The 16,937-nt window shown below is 51.6% G+C and overlaps 1 protein-coding gene across 3 annotated transcripts in view; it reads right to left on the bottom strand.

The window, feature by feature from the left end:
- Positions 1-976: 976 nt before the first annotated feature.
- Pdgfrb (platelet derived growth factor receptor beta) overlaps positions 977-16,937 on the bottom strand; it is a 38,193-nt gene continuing 22,232 nt past the window's right edge. Inside the window, exons 10-23 of one of the 3 annotated variants that reach the window (XM_075968542.1) lie at positions 16,554-16,765; positions 13,841-13,935; positions 12,743-12,875; positions 12,173-12,277; positions 11,774-11,884; positions 9,822-9,981; positions 8,263-8,423; positions 7,412-7,530; positions 7,067-7,189; positions 6,322-6,433; positions 5,711-5,810; positions 4,844-4,949; positions 3,694-3,926; positions 977-2,815 (exon numbers count right to left, since the gene is read on the bottom strand). In XM_075968542.1, the coding sequence (XP_075824657.1) occupies positions 2,656-2,815; positions 3,694-3,926; positions 4,844-4,949; positions 5,711-5,810; positions 6,322-6,433; positions 7,067-7,189; positions 7,412-7,530; positions 8,263-8,423; positions 9,822-9,981; positions 11,774-11,884; positions 12,173-12,277; positions 12,743-12,875; positions 13,841-13,935; positions 16,554-16,765 (1,930 nt within the window). In that variant the 3' untranslated portion in view covers positions 977-2,655. Of the gene's footprint in view, positions 2,816-3,693; positions 3,927-4,843; positions 4,950-5,710; positions 5,811-6,321; positions 6,434-7,066; positions 7,190-7,411; positions 7,531-8,262; positions 8,424-9,821; positions 9,982-11,773; positions 11,885-12,172; positions 12,278-12,742; positions 12,876-13,840; positions 13,936-16,553; positions 16,769-16,937 lie in introns of all 3 variants that reach the window. The other 2 variants (XM_075968541.1, XM_075968543.1) reach the window with 2 other exon arrangements.

Raw genomic sequence — 16,937 nt, forward strand, 5'->3', positions numbered from 1 at the left:
GCCTCTGAGCCAGCAGCTGTCTGTGAGTCAGGGCTATCGCATAGCATAACTCCACTCTTACTCACCCTGGGAGCCGTGGCCTGAAGCTCCTGAATCCAGAGATGCCCTCCCCTCAGTTCACACAGAGTGAGGGGAGGCCGGACAGACAACAAGGAATGACAGGCCTCAGGCGAAACTTGCTCCCATCTCAAGTGGCACCGCCAAACAGCTGAGGTGGGAGGGTCTGGGAACCCCAGTCTGAGTTGGAACCCTTTCCCCATTGCCTGTCCCGGAAGCTCTAATGTCCGTGGTTCTGAGCTGCTGTCAGTGTCCCACAGGCCAGTGTACTGTAGGCTGCGATCAGAATAACCCAGCGAGAACCAGATTGCTTATCTGATGCAATAGATATGCTGACCCCATAATCTCTGGGATGCTGAAACCACCTGGGTCTGCACCCCTCTGTCCTCAGCCAGCGTGGTTCTTCCCCTCCTGCGGCCCTACTCCACCACACTGCCCCTCAGCACTTCATCTCTCCCCCACCCCTAATCCTTCCTTTCTCTCTCTTGCTCTCTGGCCCTCCTGAGTATTCGGTCTGAGCTGCTCCTACCTGGGTTCCAGGGACGACTCTCAAGGACCTAGGATTCGGACTCTGGTAGGCACCTCTCCATAAGCTACCCCAGCTCAAATCTGGCTGTGGGCAGCAAGAAGTGGGACAGGGAGGGTGACTCAGCTTAGTGGCCAAAGCCAGAGCACATGGTGAGGCGGGCAGGGTGGAGAAGGCTTGGGCATCTCTGTAAGCCCACGCTCTCCTTCCAGATACCACGATCAGAAAAGTCTCGCTTCACACCTGGAAACCCAAGCATTTCCCAGGATGGGAGGAAATAAAACTCGCTTTTTAAAAAAGGTAACTGTGAGTCGGAGCCAAAGGGACGGACCTGTCTGGAACAAACTGTCTCCTCAATCCTGGACACATAGACCGAAACCCAAGAGAACAGTCTCTCAGTGAGAAGCACCAAGTTTAATATTACATTTTTTTTCCTTAAAAAAAAAAGTACAGATAGAAAAACTTAACAGCATATAAAATAGCACTTCCGGTGTCTAAATGTGGGTTATTGTGAGTCCTACAAGTACTTGTAAACCTAGGTGATTACATCTTTGGTACCGTTGTGAGCAGTGCGCTCCATCCTCCAGCAACCTCTGCTGCTCCGGGCAGGGAGCTGCCAGCCAGCAACCCAGCATGGGAGGGCCCCCAGAAGGGCTGACTTCTGCTACACTGTCCCATCCCACCCCTCACTCCCCAGGGCCCTCCAGTGTCCATTGGTTCAGGGTTAGTGAGAAGCCAGTGACGGAAACATTCCCATGTGGTGCTGCCTGAGGCCTGGGACAGCTGCCAGTCAAGATGGCAGCCCCTATAGCGTCTACTTCTCATGCCCACCTCAAGCCTCCCTCTGTCCTCACTCACTCTCCATCACATCTGTCCACACTCCTGGTGACAGTGGCCTGAGGTGACCTGGTTTGCCTTCTCTGCCACTCTTGCTGACTCCAGAGTTTACCATGGCATAAGTAGTGTCTCGTGGTCCTTCTGTGTCCTGTAGGGGGTTTTCCTAGGACGCTGACTGTTAGGCCAAGTCAAGGCCTGGGCAGTTACACTTGGGGACCTGAAGAAGAGGCTCAGTTCCTGAATCCCCAGATGTGGTGTTTCTGGAGTCTTTTCAGAGTTCAGCTGACTCCCAGAGAGGTGGCTTAGGGACTTGACCCCACTTTGCCCGGATAACTGAAAATCCCTGTGGCACTCTGGAATTATAGTATTGACAGGGCACTCAGAGTCAATGAGTACAACTTGTTCATTTTTCAAAGGGGAAAGAAAACTGGTACCCAGAGAGAACAAGGCACCCTCCAAGGTCTCACTGCAAGTCTAGTGCAGAGTCAGGGCTCCCAGTGAGGCACACTTCAGGGAGATACAGCTCACTTCAGTGAGGCATATCCTAGGCGTGGATTAGAGGGCCTGCAGACTCTGGTGGGCAGGTCAGCTGAGAGTGAGGAGGGACACGCTCCAGCACTGAGGAGGACGAAAGGCATGGGTACTTCTTGTGGCCAGCTGTGCCCTGAGGGATGCAGGCCAGAGCATCCTGTACTCAGCTCTGCCTTCACCCCTAACCATGTTCATTAAGCATGGCTGGCCCCAGACCAGCTTGGGCCTAGGATACCTAAGATTGGCACCAGGGCAGGACCTTGACCGAGGCTGGCCTCTGTTTGACCAGGAGCCAGGCACCAGGTTCTTGCCCAGTTCTTGTGAAGATCGAAGTGGAGTGATCCAGCTGGCTACACAGGAGGAAATCATGAACACACCGCCTTACACCCAGCACTCTCTCCAGGAATCCAGGCTCCATACCTGTCTGAGAGCCAAGCCCAATGCTTCCTCATATATCTGGGGAAACTGAATCCCTTGGAGGAGCTCTGGCTCAGAGTCTCATGGCCTTCCAGAGGCAGAGACTCGATCCCCACAGTTCTCTTGCCTCCTAAGCTAAATTGGTCCCTGGACCTTGGGTCCGCACACCAGGGTCCTTCTTCAAGCAGCTGGTGGCAGTGCAACAGCTTGGTGGCCAGGCCAGGCCAGGAGGGTTGGGTGCTGGGAGGCATACGGGAGTTTTGGACAGGGTGGGGTGGGTCCAGTCCCTACAGGAAGCTGTCCTCTGCTTCAGCCAGGGGTTCCTGGCAGCCCGAACCCTGTGGCTGCTCTGGGTCTGCCTCGGGCTCTGCCTGTGGCTCTTCTTGGAGCTCCAGGGGACTGTCACAGGAGATGGTCGAGGAAGTGTTGACTTCGTTCAAGGTGGAGCTGGAGGAAGGAAACAAGTCAGAAAGGAGCTGGGGAGAGCCCGGGAAGAACTAACAGTATTGTCTAAGAGCTTTCTGTGTATTGACTTTCCACACTGAGAGGCTGCACCACTGGGAAGCACAGCTTTTAGAGTTTATATCATCATTCCCCAATACACAGTGATGGAGTACAGAAGCCGGAACTTGAGGGCAGGACCACTAAGCTCTCGAGATCCTTTCTCATCCTCACCTGCCTTCAAGGCCTGCTAAGGCCTACATGTACTGTGAGTTCCTATGGAGAAACGGAGGCTCACAGAGGCAAGGCCTGTTCACCTTTCCTAATGACAGGCTAGAAATGAAAACCAGCATGTCTCCTTCCACTCCTCCATGGGCTGAATTTTGATTTGGGGAATCCCCACTCCAGCTTGACATCCGTCTAGGAAGCAATAAGGCAGCCCTAGAGCCCACCCCACAATGGACTTGCCACAACCCAAGGCAGACCATGGGTCTTTTCCCCTGTCTGAATTCTAAGCTGAATTTGCAACACCTCCATCTCCTACAACCAAGTTCTCTGGAGCCCTCTGGACATGGTGTGAAGAGCAGCCATGACCCACACTAGCAGCTAGGAAGTGTTAAATGTTTCCTCTCTGTGCTCAGGACTAACATAGTACCTGAGAAGAGTCCGCTGGGTGCACCTTTAAAAGGAAGAGCTATCTGGCAAATGGGTTCTTGAACATCTTATTTCACACACATGCATGCTCATGCACACACACACGCATGCTCGTGCACACACACGCATGTTCGTGCACACACGCATGCTCGTGCACATGCGCACACACAGACAGAGAAACACAAGCACTATTCGCATGATGTCTGGGAACAAAGGGTTAGGGTGGCTACCTGGCAAGGCTGGGGGAACCTTCCAGGAGGCCCTCATCAGCAGCATCAGGCTTGGGGTCAGGCAAGGGGATGATGTAGTCATTGTCACCCTCGTTGGGCTGCACGGCCGTGTAGAGGACAGAGCTGGTGTCCAGGGGAGATCGGAGGCTGTGGAACCCTGGCAAGCGGGCTTGAGACCTCAGGATGGCTGGGTGGTCACTTCTCAGAAACTCCTCATCCACCTGCTGGTATTTCTGCTCCACAGGACAGGGAGAGAAGGAAAAAACTGGGTGAGAGACAGGCAACATCCTAGAGACCCTCTCCCCTAGTACACATGAAAAGGGGTTCTGCTCAAAGCCACACCTATGAGCTGCCTTCCTGCTTGGTATCCCAAGACAAAGCACATGCTCAGAGTCCCCTAGGGAGGAGAGGGCAGGTAGTCAGGCAGCACCATGACCCTTGCTCCTACCCCACTTCAGAGTAACTGATATGGAATCTTTTTTTTTTATTGAAAAAAAAATTTCCGCCTCCTCCCAGCCTCCCATTTCCCTTCCCCTCCTCCCACTCCTCTCCCCCTCCCCCCACTCCTCTCCCCCTCCCTCTCCAGTCTGAAGAGCAGTCAGGGTTCCCTGCCCTGTGGAAAGTCCAAAGTCCTCCCCGCTCCATCCTGCTGATATGGAATCTTATCCTGTTGTGGTCTCCCATAGCCGTCTGTTGGGGTTGGGGGTCAGCGTCCCTTGCTATGAGATAGTGGTGAGTCTGTTCTGCTTTGATCTCCCCAGATGGGAAGAAGTAAGAAGCCAAGTTCAGGACAGACTCGCTCCAATGGCCTCGTATAAACCTGGGACAAGGTTTAAGTGGTCGGTGTGAGGACTCAGGAGAGCCTAGGGTTGCTCACACTTCTGAAGGAGCACCCTGGGTTGTCATGGTGCGCAGGTTTGACAGGATTATCAACTGTCTGCACCTCCCTGGGTCAAATTCATCGGCTTCCACATCTTGGTTCTACTAAAATAAACTCCTGGCTCTGACATGACTCTTTCTAGTACCAGCAAGGAAACTGAGGCCAAGTGTGTGTGAAGAATATTTCCTCCCAAATACCAGCGCATCACTCCAGGCCCAGCGTACAGGGTTGAGACCAGAACTCTGTCTCCCACCCACCTTGTCTCCATACCTTTTTATAACCCTCGCCCAGCAGCCTCTCCAGGAGCAGCACCAGCTGGGAGAAGGGGGGTCGAGTCTCAAACTTCTCTTCCCAGCACTTCTGCATGATCTCATAGCTGGGGGAGGCAGAGAGAGGGTCAGAGTCTCTGCCTTAGAGGCAGGGCCATGCAGTAGGGTTCAGAGCAAGGTGGAGGCAGAAGATGCTGGGAAGGAGCCGCATCATTGGTAACACCATCACTGCTTCTCACCAATCCCTTGGGAAGTCTTCCCAGCTTCCCTCACCCATGTGATTCTGTGCGGTCCAAGATGCCATGGTGAGCACGTGACCCGAATTTGTCTAATAGGGATTTTCATCTTCCCAGCACAGGCCTGGATCTGATGGCATGTGACCAAACTGAGCTCTTAAAGTTCACCTCTGGGTCGGGTTGGAGATATGGCTCAATGGTTAAGAGCACTCGTTGCTCTTACAGAGTAGTTGGGTTCGATTCCAAGCACCCACATGTTGCTCACGGTCTCAGAGGATCTGACACCGTCTTCTGATCTCCGAGGGCATCAGACATGGATGCCATGCCCACACAGGCATGCAGGCAAAACATTCATACACTTAAAAAAAAATAAAGTCAGCTTTGAGTCTTTTCCTGGAGCACTGCAAGCAGTAAGATGTTAGGGCAGTACTAACGGCAGTCACATGAACAGGACAGGCTTGAATTTGAAACCAGCCTTGAGAAAGTGGAGACCTAGGCTGGGATAGAACTTTCTGATGGCTCCATTTTGAACAGCTTGATGCAGTTCTAACAGGATGTGTCTAGCCTCTGAGTTGGAGATGCACACCCTCTGAACCCTCAGATCCTTCCCAAGTGCGCAAGGTTCCACTCACATCTCGTCAGAGGCATGAGCGGGCTGGGCCATGCGGTAGCCCCTCTTGATGGCATTGTAGAACTGGTCGTTCATAGGCAGCTCTGGATAAGGGGTGCCACCTGTCATGGAACAGAGACAGGGACATTAGTGTCTCAGCATGTGGGAAGTGGCAGGGCACACTGTCCTGATGTATACAAGAACACAATTCCCTTGGCATTGGAGACAGAGATGGAACTAGAGAAGCAATGATACCCAAGCAGGGTCTGTGTCTGTGCTTATGGAGTCTCGGTGTAGCCCAAGCTGGCCTGAAACTTTCCATCTTCTTGACTTCCAAGTATTGGGATTACAGATGTACACCATTACAGCTGGCTTCAAGCACGCCTTTTGATATGTCTAACTCCTTTGATGCTTAGATGGGAAGACAGAAACCCAGAATAGGCCAAGAACTTGCCAAACCCATGCAATGGAAAGAGAGGCACAGCCTGGACTTGCTCCTGAGTCCCTGCTCATGTTCCAGTGTCTGCCCCACAGTCCCCTGCTTCCAGCCTGAGGAGCAGTCAGGAGGGAGGTAGGAGCAAGAGGGTAGCTGCTCTGGGGTATAACTTGGGGCTGGGAGAAGAAGCGGCTCACCCAGTGTGAAGATTTCCCACAGCAGGATCCCGAAAGACCACACGTCACTCAGCGTGGTGTAGAGGCTGTTGAAGATGCTCTCTGGGGCCATCCACTTTAGAGGCAGAAAGGTCTGCAAGGGCAAGGCAGGTACTGAGTGCATGGAGGGTCCTCGTGGCCAGTCTCTCAGCCCCACCTCACCTGGGAAGGAGGAGGCCCAGCATCTCGCACACCAATTCCATCTCACTCACTCCACGGCTCTAAGCACATTCCTGGCTAGAGTGCTGCGAAGTTGTTTTCTAACTCACTAGCTAAAGACATGGCAGCCTGTGTTCCTGGGGGAAGCCTCTAGGGTGTGCTTTGCATAGATGTGAGCAGCCATGGTCATGGCCAGGAGTTCTTCTACCCCTGGGCTTCTAGACAACCTATCTTACCACATCTTCTGGGCTCCTTTCTATGCTCCTCGACCTTACATCTCCTAAAACAGGGGTGTCTATACTCCCTTCCTATTTACCCCAAGCCCACTGTCGCTGGTTCCTTGGCCCCTGTTGTGACTGTCCTGACCCTCTCCCAGTCTCTCTCCACTGTGCACAAAGCTAGGCTCCTTGTCCTGTCCCTGCTCATAGGTAGGGAGCATTGACATCTCTGCTGGTAGGATAAGCTACCAGTGGCCCCCTACCAAGCTGAGGCCACATGAATCAGGAGAAAACCATGTCTAGGGAGAGAGGCACCTGGGGACAACCCCACGGATGATGAAGGCACTCACACTGCCTTTGGAGATGTAGTTTGAGTCACGCATGATGTCTCGAGCCAGGCCAAAGTCACAGATCTTGACCAGCTTGCCCTCGCAGATAAGCACGTTCCTGGCAGCCAGGTCTCGATGGACACACTGGGTCAGGGAAAAGGGGGGCTGAGGCTAAAGGGCAACTGTGGAGAAGATCCTCTGGGACAGAGATTTAGGAAAAATCCGTGCCTGCCCGGGTGTGGGGTTTCTCAATGTCCTGCCCACCAGAGGGCTGGGAGCTATCTCACCCATAGATGTGGGAGAGTCTAGTTGGCTAGATGACCCCTCTCCCCATAATTCTGCCTTCCCCATCAGGACCACACTTACATTTTTAGATGCCAAGAACTCCATGCCATTGGCCACCTGGTAGCTGAAGCCCACGAGGTCTGTGTAACTAAGCACTGGAGACTCATTGATCAAGGTAGCCCGATAGGTCCTTTCAGGGGCTAGAGAGCACAGAGGATTATGGGTTACTTTGTGTACACCACAGGCCTAGAAGACCCCTGTCTTTAGGCTTGTAGGTGACTAAGAGTTCAATACAAATGGCTACTGATTTTCTAAGTGTTCCCTTAGGAGAATGAGTTTTGTTTTTGTTTGTTTGGTTGGTTGATTGGTTGGCTTTGTCTTGACAGGCAGGGTTTCATTATAGCTTTGAGGCCTATCCTGGAACTCACTCTTGTAGACCAGGCTAGCCTTGAACTCACAGAGATCTGCCTGCTTCTGCCTCCCGAGTGCCAGGATTAAAGGCGTGCACCACCACCACCTGGCAAGAATGAGTTTTTAAGTGTCTAACCTAAACCTCTTCTGCTTTCACTGTCCTTACTGGCAAGAAAAGCCCTAGTCCCGAAACCACCACCTAAGGCTTTCTCAGGACATTAGATGATCACACCAACCCAGAGCACATGTGTCTTCCTCCAGGCCCTAGAAGGCCACCTCTACCCGCTCTTCCCCTCTTACCAGAGTGTGCATGCTTCTAGAGCCAGTTACAGGACTCTGGTCAGGGCTCCACTGCACAGAAGCACTGGGCAGGCAGCTGGCCTCAGTTTCCACATGCATGAAATGAGCTCTCTGCCTTCCAGGGTTGTCACAAGACTGAGCACATGAAGGACTTTGAAAGGAAACGTCACCGTGCACATGGGGTGAGCCTGCACACGTGTGCCAGCACCACATCCACTTACCAGATGGGACATAGTTGTCATAAGGAGCCATGTAGTTGGAGGGCTCGATGTCCGCATATTTGATGTCTCCTTTCATGTCCAGCATAGGCACGTAGTCTACAGATTCATCCTTGCTCATGTCCATGTAGCCGCCATCGCTCTCCCCAGTCTGGGACAAATGGCTGTAGGTGAGAGGATGGAGTCAGGAGAAGCCATGGATTTCTCTTCCTTCCTGCTCCTGGCCCTTGCTCAGCCTGAGCCCATGTGGCCTGGTCATCTGTAGATCTCCTCAGCCACTGTACCCACTGTCCTATGGTCTGCTGCCACAATACACATGACTGAATCAACCCTTCCAACTAATCTGTGTGGCCCTGAGCTGGACCCTGGGGCTGCAGGGATGATATGAGACCCAGCGCGTGTTCCAGAGGTCCTGAGTTCAATTCCCGGCAACCACATGGTGGCGCCCAACCATCTATAATGACATCTGGCGCCCTCTTGAGGAAGAGACCTGGTCAGTCATCATCATCAACTTGGACCAATATGGACAAATTCAACAGAACTGCCATATACGGGATGCCCATGCATGCTTCAGCATTGCCAGGGCATAAATTTCAAACTTCAATTTCACATGTTCTCAGCGTTCACACCCAGGAGTAATTACAGCAGCCAGGGAAAGGGTCATACATGGGTCTGCAGAGCAGTTCCTTTCTGGGCCTTTCCAGTACCTATCTACGCCTACAGAGCAGCGAGGTGCACAGTCTAGGGTGGCAATGAGGCCTCACCTGGACCCATCGGGTACAGCCTCAGTTCCCCAGGGAATAGTGGAACCAAACACAGTGCGGGAACACGTCACAGTGTTAGGACCCCGTGCATTTTCATATCCCTGAGTACACTTTTGCAAAGTTATTATCTTTGTTTTTTTAAATTAACAAACAACAACAACAAAACAAAGTAAGCGGGGCTGAAAATATGGCTCAGTGGTTAAGAGCACTGACTGCTCTTCCAGAGGACCCAGGTTCAATTCCCAGCACCCACATGGTGGCTCACAGCTATCTCTAATTCCAGAATCCAACACCCTCACACAGACATACATACAGGCAGAACACCAATAAAATGAAAATAAATAAATTAAAAAACAAAAAACTAAACAAACAAATGAAAAACAAAATAAGAAATGTTCTTTATGAAATAATCAGAAGACAGAGTTGTGTTGCCTGTAGAGAACCGGGGAGGCTGGCTTGTGGAGGGTAGAGAGCTAAGGCCCAGAGCCTAGTATATAGCATCTTAGAGTCTGGCTCTCAGTTTATCACTGCCTCTGCCCCTAGGTCCCTAAGGCAAGAAAAAGGACACCCATGTCACGAGAATGGCATGTGGGTTCAAGGAGTCACATCTTCAGAAGGGTTAGGAAGGAGCCTGCCTCACTGAGATGACATGGAGTAACAATTGATTCCTCTCTCCTTCCCCCGACCCTGTCTCTGGGAAGTGACTCTGTCCCAACGCTCACACCCTCATCTTTGGGCTTCTGAACACGAGTGCCCATATGCTCGGCAGGTCCTCACTCGGGGTTCCCTCCCTCATACCTGGGTGGGGAGAGCCCCACTGGCAGGGCATTGCTGTAGAGCTCAGCACTGGGTGGGCATGGCTTGTTGGAATGGCGCTGCAAGAAGGTGTGCTTGTTGCGGTGCAGGTAGTCCACCAGGTCACCGTAGCGGCAGTATTCGGTGATGAGGTAGATGGGCCCTGCAGAAGGACAGGCTCAGGGATGGATTCTGGGAGAGGCCTCATTCTTCCCAGCATGGCCACAAGGCCAATCAAGAGTCTTGGGTGTGGAGACACAGATGGCAAGATGGCAAAGAGGGCTGGCACTTTGCAAACCTGGATCCTCTCTCTGCCTTCTGTGACTGTAAGCTATTACTCTCTCAGGGCTTTCTTTTGCCCTTCTAGCCAGGGGCTAACAACACCCACCCTTGGGGTTGACATGAAGACCCCTGAGATGATGTTTTTGAGGGCTCGGCACGGGGCAAGCCTATGACATCAGTTGCTGCTGCTCTTCTCAAGACTCTTGGATTCTGATCTACATGAAGTAGGTAAACGTCTCTGTCAGCACCATTTACCAGTTACACTTAAGTTCAACGCACTTAAAGCCACCCAAAAGATGAAGACACTTTTGAAATATGCCCAGTACAGGCACAGACAACGCTCTGTGTGCAATGTACTTCTGTATTTAGACAGATTACACAATACCGAGGAAAATCCCAGATCTCACAACAGGCAGCTGCGAATGGCAACGACTTCACTATTATTACTGTGTCCACAGCCCAAGGGTAACCAAACCCTCAAGTAAACATGACGGCCAAAGTGACTTTCAACACCCATGTGAACAAAAGCCAGCTCCTGGTTTGCCCGCTGATGGGCTCTGCTGTCTCCAAGCCGTAGAGGCTGTTACTTTCCCACGGTTTCCAAAATGTATTGTGAAAATACAAAACTGGAGGTTGAAGAGATGGTCAGTAGTTAGGAGCCTTGTTAAGAGCTCTCACAGAGGACCCTGGTTCCATACCCCACACCTACGTGATGGCTCACAACTATCTGTAACTCCAGTGCCAGAGGGTCTGATGCCCTCTTCTGGCTGCCTCAGGCACCTGGCACACACATAGTGCACAGACATAATACAGGCAAACGTGGACTCACATAAAACTTCAGAATCTGAAGAAAATAATGTCTGGAGAGACTTGGGTTTGGAAGCTGCTGGAGCTAGTGGCCCCAAGAATCTCTCTGCCCTGAAGGTATCGTGATTCTGAGTTTCTAAAACCAAACCCAGTGGCTGGAGAGATGGATCAGTGGTTAAGAGCACTGGCTGCTTGTCCAGAGGTCCTGGGTTCAATTTCCAGCAACCACATGGTGGCTCACAGTCACCTATAATGAGATCTAGTGCCCTCTTTTGGCCAGTAAGCATACAGGACAGCAGAACACTGTATGCATAATAAATAAATAAATAAGTAAATAAATAAATAAATTTCTAAAAACAAAAACTGAACTCATCTTGTATTCGGACTAATGAGTCCTGGACTTCAGCTGCTCTTCCATGCTAGAGCCTTCTAATTGAAGTTACTAGAAGCTGTGCCTAGCCTAGAGGATCAGAGGATGGGATTTTTACCTGTTGGCCATTGACCGTAAGGTATTTAAGCCTACATGGTGCTAATAAAGAGGTGCTTTGGTATCAGTGTTTAAAGGTCTGCGTGTCGGTCTGTCTCTGTGTGTGTGTTCTCAACCTCCAGCCCCTTCCTTTTCCGAAGCTCGCGAACTGGGGTCTAGTGCATAGAGCTCAGACCAGGGTGGTGGTGCGCAGCAATCTGGGATAGTGAAGTAAAAGTAAAACAACACCACTATTATCACTGTCAGCAGCCCAGTGGGTCACCAGTTGGTGTGCTGGGCAGCAGGTGTGTGGACACTCCCACGAGAGTGTCCTGTTGGTGGTGGACTGAGAACAGGAAAGAGAGGAGCCTCAGAGTCCTCTGGGGCGTGGCTTGAGTACCTCCTTTGGTACAGGCTCCCAGCAGGTTGACCACATTCAGGTGGGGTCCGAGGTGACTCATGATCTTCAGCTCTGACATGAGGGCTTGCTTCTCACTGCTTCGGGCTGTAGCTGAGGGGAGAAAGGGGCTCAGTCTGGGTGGGCCCCACCAGGGCCTACTCTGTCCCAATCTGATGTAGGACTAGTGTCCCAGGGGGGTGAGGATCTCACTGGAGCAGGAAGAAGGTGGAAGGAGGGGAGAGAAGAAAGAGGAATCCAAAGAGGAAACGGTGAGGAGCCTTTCTGTCTCACAAATCCAGGACCAGGGCTCTTCAGAAGAAACCAAATGTACAGGGAAGGGTAAGGCAGAGTGGGACCCTAGGTGTGAGGAAGGGAGCTGGCTCATGTTTCAAGACTCACATTTCAGCATCTTGACAGCCACTTTCATGGTGGCGTGTGAATGGCTCAGACCATGAGCCGTGGCCTCCACCACTTGTCCAAAGGCCCCAGAGCCTAGCGTGCGTCCTGGGATGGAAAGAAACTTTCAGCTCTTGGGAACTAGGATCCTTACCTCATCTTCCCACTCAGAACAGGGGACTATTCTCTTAGGTCATCCTTCCAACCACCTCATTGTGCTCCCTCTCAGGAAGCTTCCCATTCTTTGGGTCTCCTCTAGATCCTGCCTGCTGTCTGCCTCCCCTAAAGCCCCTAGAAGACCTCCTGCCTCCTTAGGAATTCACAGCTCCCCTGCATCTGCCTCAGACTCCCCAGCCTATCTCTGGTACTTCCTCTTTGGCCTGGAGGGGCCCCATATCAATCTCAGGTTCCTAGGGCTTCCGTGCTATCAGGGATCATCTTGTCTTCACCGTATAGAGAGGATACTGAGAGCCAGAGAAGACAAGATATCAGCTCTGGGCCTCAGCTAGTCGTAACCATGCTGGGAGCAGATCTCAGGGTCTCCTTTGCCACCAAAGACTTCTTAGGACTGACCGAGCACGAGCTGGTCCCGTGGCAGCTCCCAGGTGGAGTCATAAGGCAACTGTACAGGGTCCACGTAGATGTATTCGTGGCCATCAGAGCTCACAGACTCAATCACCTTCCATCGGATCTCATAGCGTGGTTTCTGCAGGACAAGACCAACAGATGAGCTGGTTGGTCAGAGGGCATCTTTGGTCTTGAGCCTATCAGGTCCAGCCCTTAGATGGCAGATGGGACAGGAGACTCTGAGACCAAGAGAGGGCGGGAATTTATTTAAAGGGATACAGCGAGTGACCAGCAAAACCAAGGTCTCCATGAGTTCAGAGGCAACTGGCACTAAGGTGCCCCAGAAGGTGGAAAGTGTGGCTGAGATACCCTGAGAATGCTGCCTCTGGAGAGCAGCTGACAGGGTGGCCCTCACTCACTAGAATGGCTTTATCAGCTTCTCCCTGAGGCGCAGTTACTCCTCAGATGTCAAATGTGGGGGGCCCTCCCCATGTCGGGTCTGCCTCTGTGGGATCTCAAAAGGATGCAGCCTTTGAATGTGGAAATCTTAGATGCTGGAGTCACAGGATTGGAATCTTACAATGACAGGATGAAGGGCACCAAAGTCCCAATTCAGGAATTGTAAGCGTTTGGAGCTACAGAACGGGAAAATGTCAAAACAGAGCATTGCAACTTTAGATTCGTGGGGTCAGATTGCATTCTAGTGACTCATGAGTAAGAGCTGGAAGAATCATGGGGCCAGGGTAGTCCACCCACAAAGTGCCATTTGTCCCGCGACTGGATTGAACAGGAAAGACCTAGGCAGAGGAAAGAGCAGGGGTCTGGAGTCAGTCCTGGACCACTTGCAGCAGGCCTGGGGTCAGCACAGCCCGCTGGGATGGAGGGAGATGGGGACCCAGTGCTGCTCTGAGTCAGCTGAGCTCCATGCTAGTTCCTTCATATGTGACAGACTGTGTGACATTCAGGGCAGACCATGAGGAAATAGGGGTACCACTTTGCACCTACAGGCTGGAGGCCTTCATATGTGGCAGACTGTGTGACATTCAGGGCAGACCATGAGGAAATAGGGGTACCACTTTGCACCTACAGGCTAGAGGCGCTTACCTTCTGCCACAGCATGATGAGAATGATGAGCGAGATGACGGTGAGGACCACCAAGGCCAGGATGGCTGAGATCACCACCACTTTGAAAGGCAGGGCTAAAGACAGAGACCAGAGTAGCCTTAAGCAAACAGCGGCTGGCAGTTGCTCTCCCCACCATGCTCTGGGCATCACAGATCCACTGGACTTGCTCTGCCTAGCACAGAAGACCTTACTCTCTAGATAGCTGGCCTCAGGACCCTCGCTCTGGCCTTACCTGCAAACCCCAGTGCCCCTCAATAATCCCCCTTCTCAGATCATGGCCCGGCTCAGGCTGGCCTTTGCATCATCCTGTTAGGCTGCTGAAAATCCTCTTCCGGTTCCTGGTCATTCTCTGTGCCTCTCACAGCATTAGGCACCCTGAGGAGCAGGCCATGCCCTCCTTTCTTCCAGGCTGATGCCCTGGTGGGTTGTCACGCCTGGATCATAGATTTAGGTGCCATTTCTAACCAAATGGTTGAGGCATTCACTAAGTGACTGCTCGAAAGAGCCAACCCTGAACTTCAGCAGCCTGAAGAATCCACACCCTGAAGAGTCTGTTCCTCCCAGCCCCTCCTTGGGGAACAGCTGATGTGTGTGACAGAGCAGTCATAGAGTGCACTATCTAGGGCACTGAGGTGAACACACAGCTCTGCCTGGGTCCCCTGAGCCCTGAGTCTTCTCTAGCCCAAGGTTTCAGCTTTGCTGCTACCCAGGCACCCTGGTTGAACCTCTGTCCATCCCCACTTAGCAATAGCTGTTGTCTTCTGGGAACGTGCTTCTTCCTCCTTATGTCCCCTTCCTGCCCTCCTCTGTTCCCCAAGGAGCCTTCCTCTGGCTCATTCCACACCCTTTCCTTCTGAGGGTCACTGGCTGACATCTTTGTCCTCTCTTCCCGACAGCCCCATGTCCTAGTCTTGCAAAGGGAGCCTGCACCCTCCAGGGATCCATCAGAGTCATCCTCTGTGTGATAGTACACGGTGTCCTGTCCAGGCGTCACACAATGACTTTCCTCCTGTCTTTACTCAGGCCTAGAGTGGGTCTATATGTCAGGCTGTGCACACTCTGCTCTGCCCACTTGCTCAGGGATGCATGTGCACATACGAGAGTGTGGGGAAAATAACTGTGTTTTATTTTTATGTACGTGTATATGTGTGCATTTGTGTGCCTGAATGCCACGTGTGTGGATGCTGATGGAAGAAATCATTAAATCCATGGGCGCTGGAGCCACAGGTGGTCGTGAGCCCCCTTGCATGGCGCTGGGAATGCAACTGAGGTCCTTTAGAAGAGCAGCGAGTACACTTAAGCCCTGAATATCTCTCCAACCCAATAGGATATTTACAAAGCTCACTCATCTTCTAGGGCAGGTGACAGGGATGTACATAGACAAACTTGCACAAGGCTGTGGAGCAGCCTGTGTGTGTGCATGTGTGTGCGTGTGTGTGTGTGCGCACGCGTGCATGCGTGTGTGTGTGTGTGTGTGTGTGTGAAATGCCTTTTGAAGCTCTGATTTTTCTGACTTCTGTATCCTGTATCCCCACTCCTTACCACTTCCTTCCCTATTACTTCCCCTGCCTCAGATCCACATACAGCTTGCCTTCCACACGGTCTTGTTTCCTTGAACTTCTCAGAAACTAATCTACCGCTAGGCTTTTCCACAGGCCTCCTTGACGGCAACACCACCCCTCCCAGGCTAACATTAGCCATCGTTCAGCATTTGATGTAAAGCTTCTTTTTCCTGGGGTACTTCCCCAACCCGACGGTTAGCATAGAGCTTCTTCTCTCTTGGGGCTGCTTCCTGGAGGCTGGTTTACTCCTTTGTAGGCCTCCTGTGTACTATGAATTTGGGTCCCCATAACTTACTGAGCAGGAAATAGGTGAGTGATGAAGCATGCACACACGTGTGCGGGCAGGGATGAGTGGACACATACATCTGGACTCTGGCAAGCACTGTTTATATGTGCAATAACCATACACATATGTGAACCTGCTGTACACATTTTCTGGAGGTGTGTATTTACAGACTTGTGCTCAATGCTTTTTTATGTTTTATATGTTGCAACTATGTGAGTGCAGATATGTACCATGCCAATTTTCACACATGCACAGGTTTGTACATGCATGGTTTATACACATGTATGGGGATTGTACTCCCACATGTACCTGTGTGTAGATATTCATTTCATGGATTACATACAAGTCTTAGATTTGGGCAGGCTTATATACACAGCTTACAAAAGTATACCCTGCAGTTTTATATACACGGACAGTATTGTGCTTGCAGGAGCACATGCTAACATATGTGTTCTCTAGGGATTAAGCATCCTCAGCACAGATTGCATGTGCACATGAAGGGTGTATGCCCAAGTCCCAAGATCAGCTCACTCATGTTAACATCATGCTTTCATGTTTACATCATGTTTACATCATGCTTACATCATGTATCATGCATACCAGTTCATTTCCTACGCATGAATCAATGCTTTTCATGTCTGTGCTGTATAGACTTGTGTTTGTGCACTCGTGCCCACATAATAGGTTGTGATGTGTGTAGGAACATACTCTGGTGGCTTTTGTTATGTTCCTATGGGCTTTGTGAGCATGCTGACTTGACCCACTTTGGGCATGCAGGCTCGGCATAGCAGGATCAAGGAAAGGGTGAAAGGTCATCAGAGCAACCCAAAGCTGGGACACTCACAATGTGGTACCACGGTGACCTCCTGCGAATCTCTGCCCATCGAGTTCTGCAGCATGCAGCGTACTGACAGTGGCTGATCCACGTGACGCAGGCGCAGTGTGCTCACCACCTCATATACCCGTTCCTCCTCCCAGAAAGTCACGTTAGTCTCTAGCTGGTTCTCCTCCTTGGAACCGTTCCCCAAGGGTATGGGTGACAGCTTTCGTGGACACCTGCTAGGAGACACAGGGGCAATAGCTTGCATCCTCTTTTAGTTCCCCTCTGAAGATGGGGGAACCGAGGCTCAAAGCAGGCTGTACACTGAGTGGTGTATAGAGAAGGATGTTTCATTTCTATGACTGCTTGGTCCTTAAGCAGGTTCCTACTGTGTTGTCTAGATGGACC

This window comes from Microtus pennsylvanicus, chromosome 4 (assembly GCF_037038515.1).
Source record: "Microtus pennsylvanicus isolate mMicPen1 chromosome 4, mMicPen1.hap1, whole genome shotgun sequence".
NCBI lineage: Eukaryota > Metazoa > Chordata > Mammalia > Rodentia > Cricetidae > Microtus > Microtus pennsylvanicus.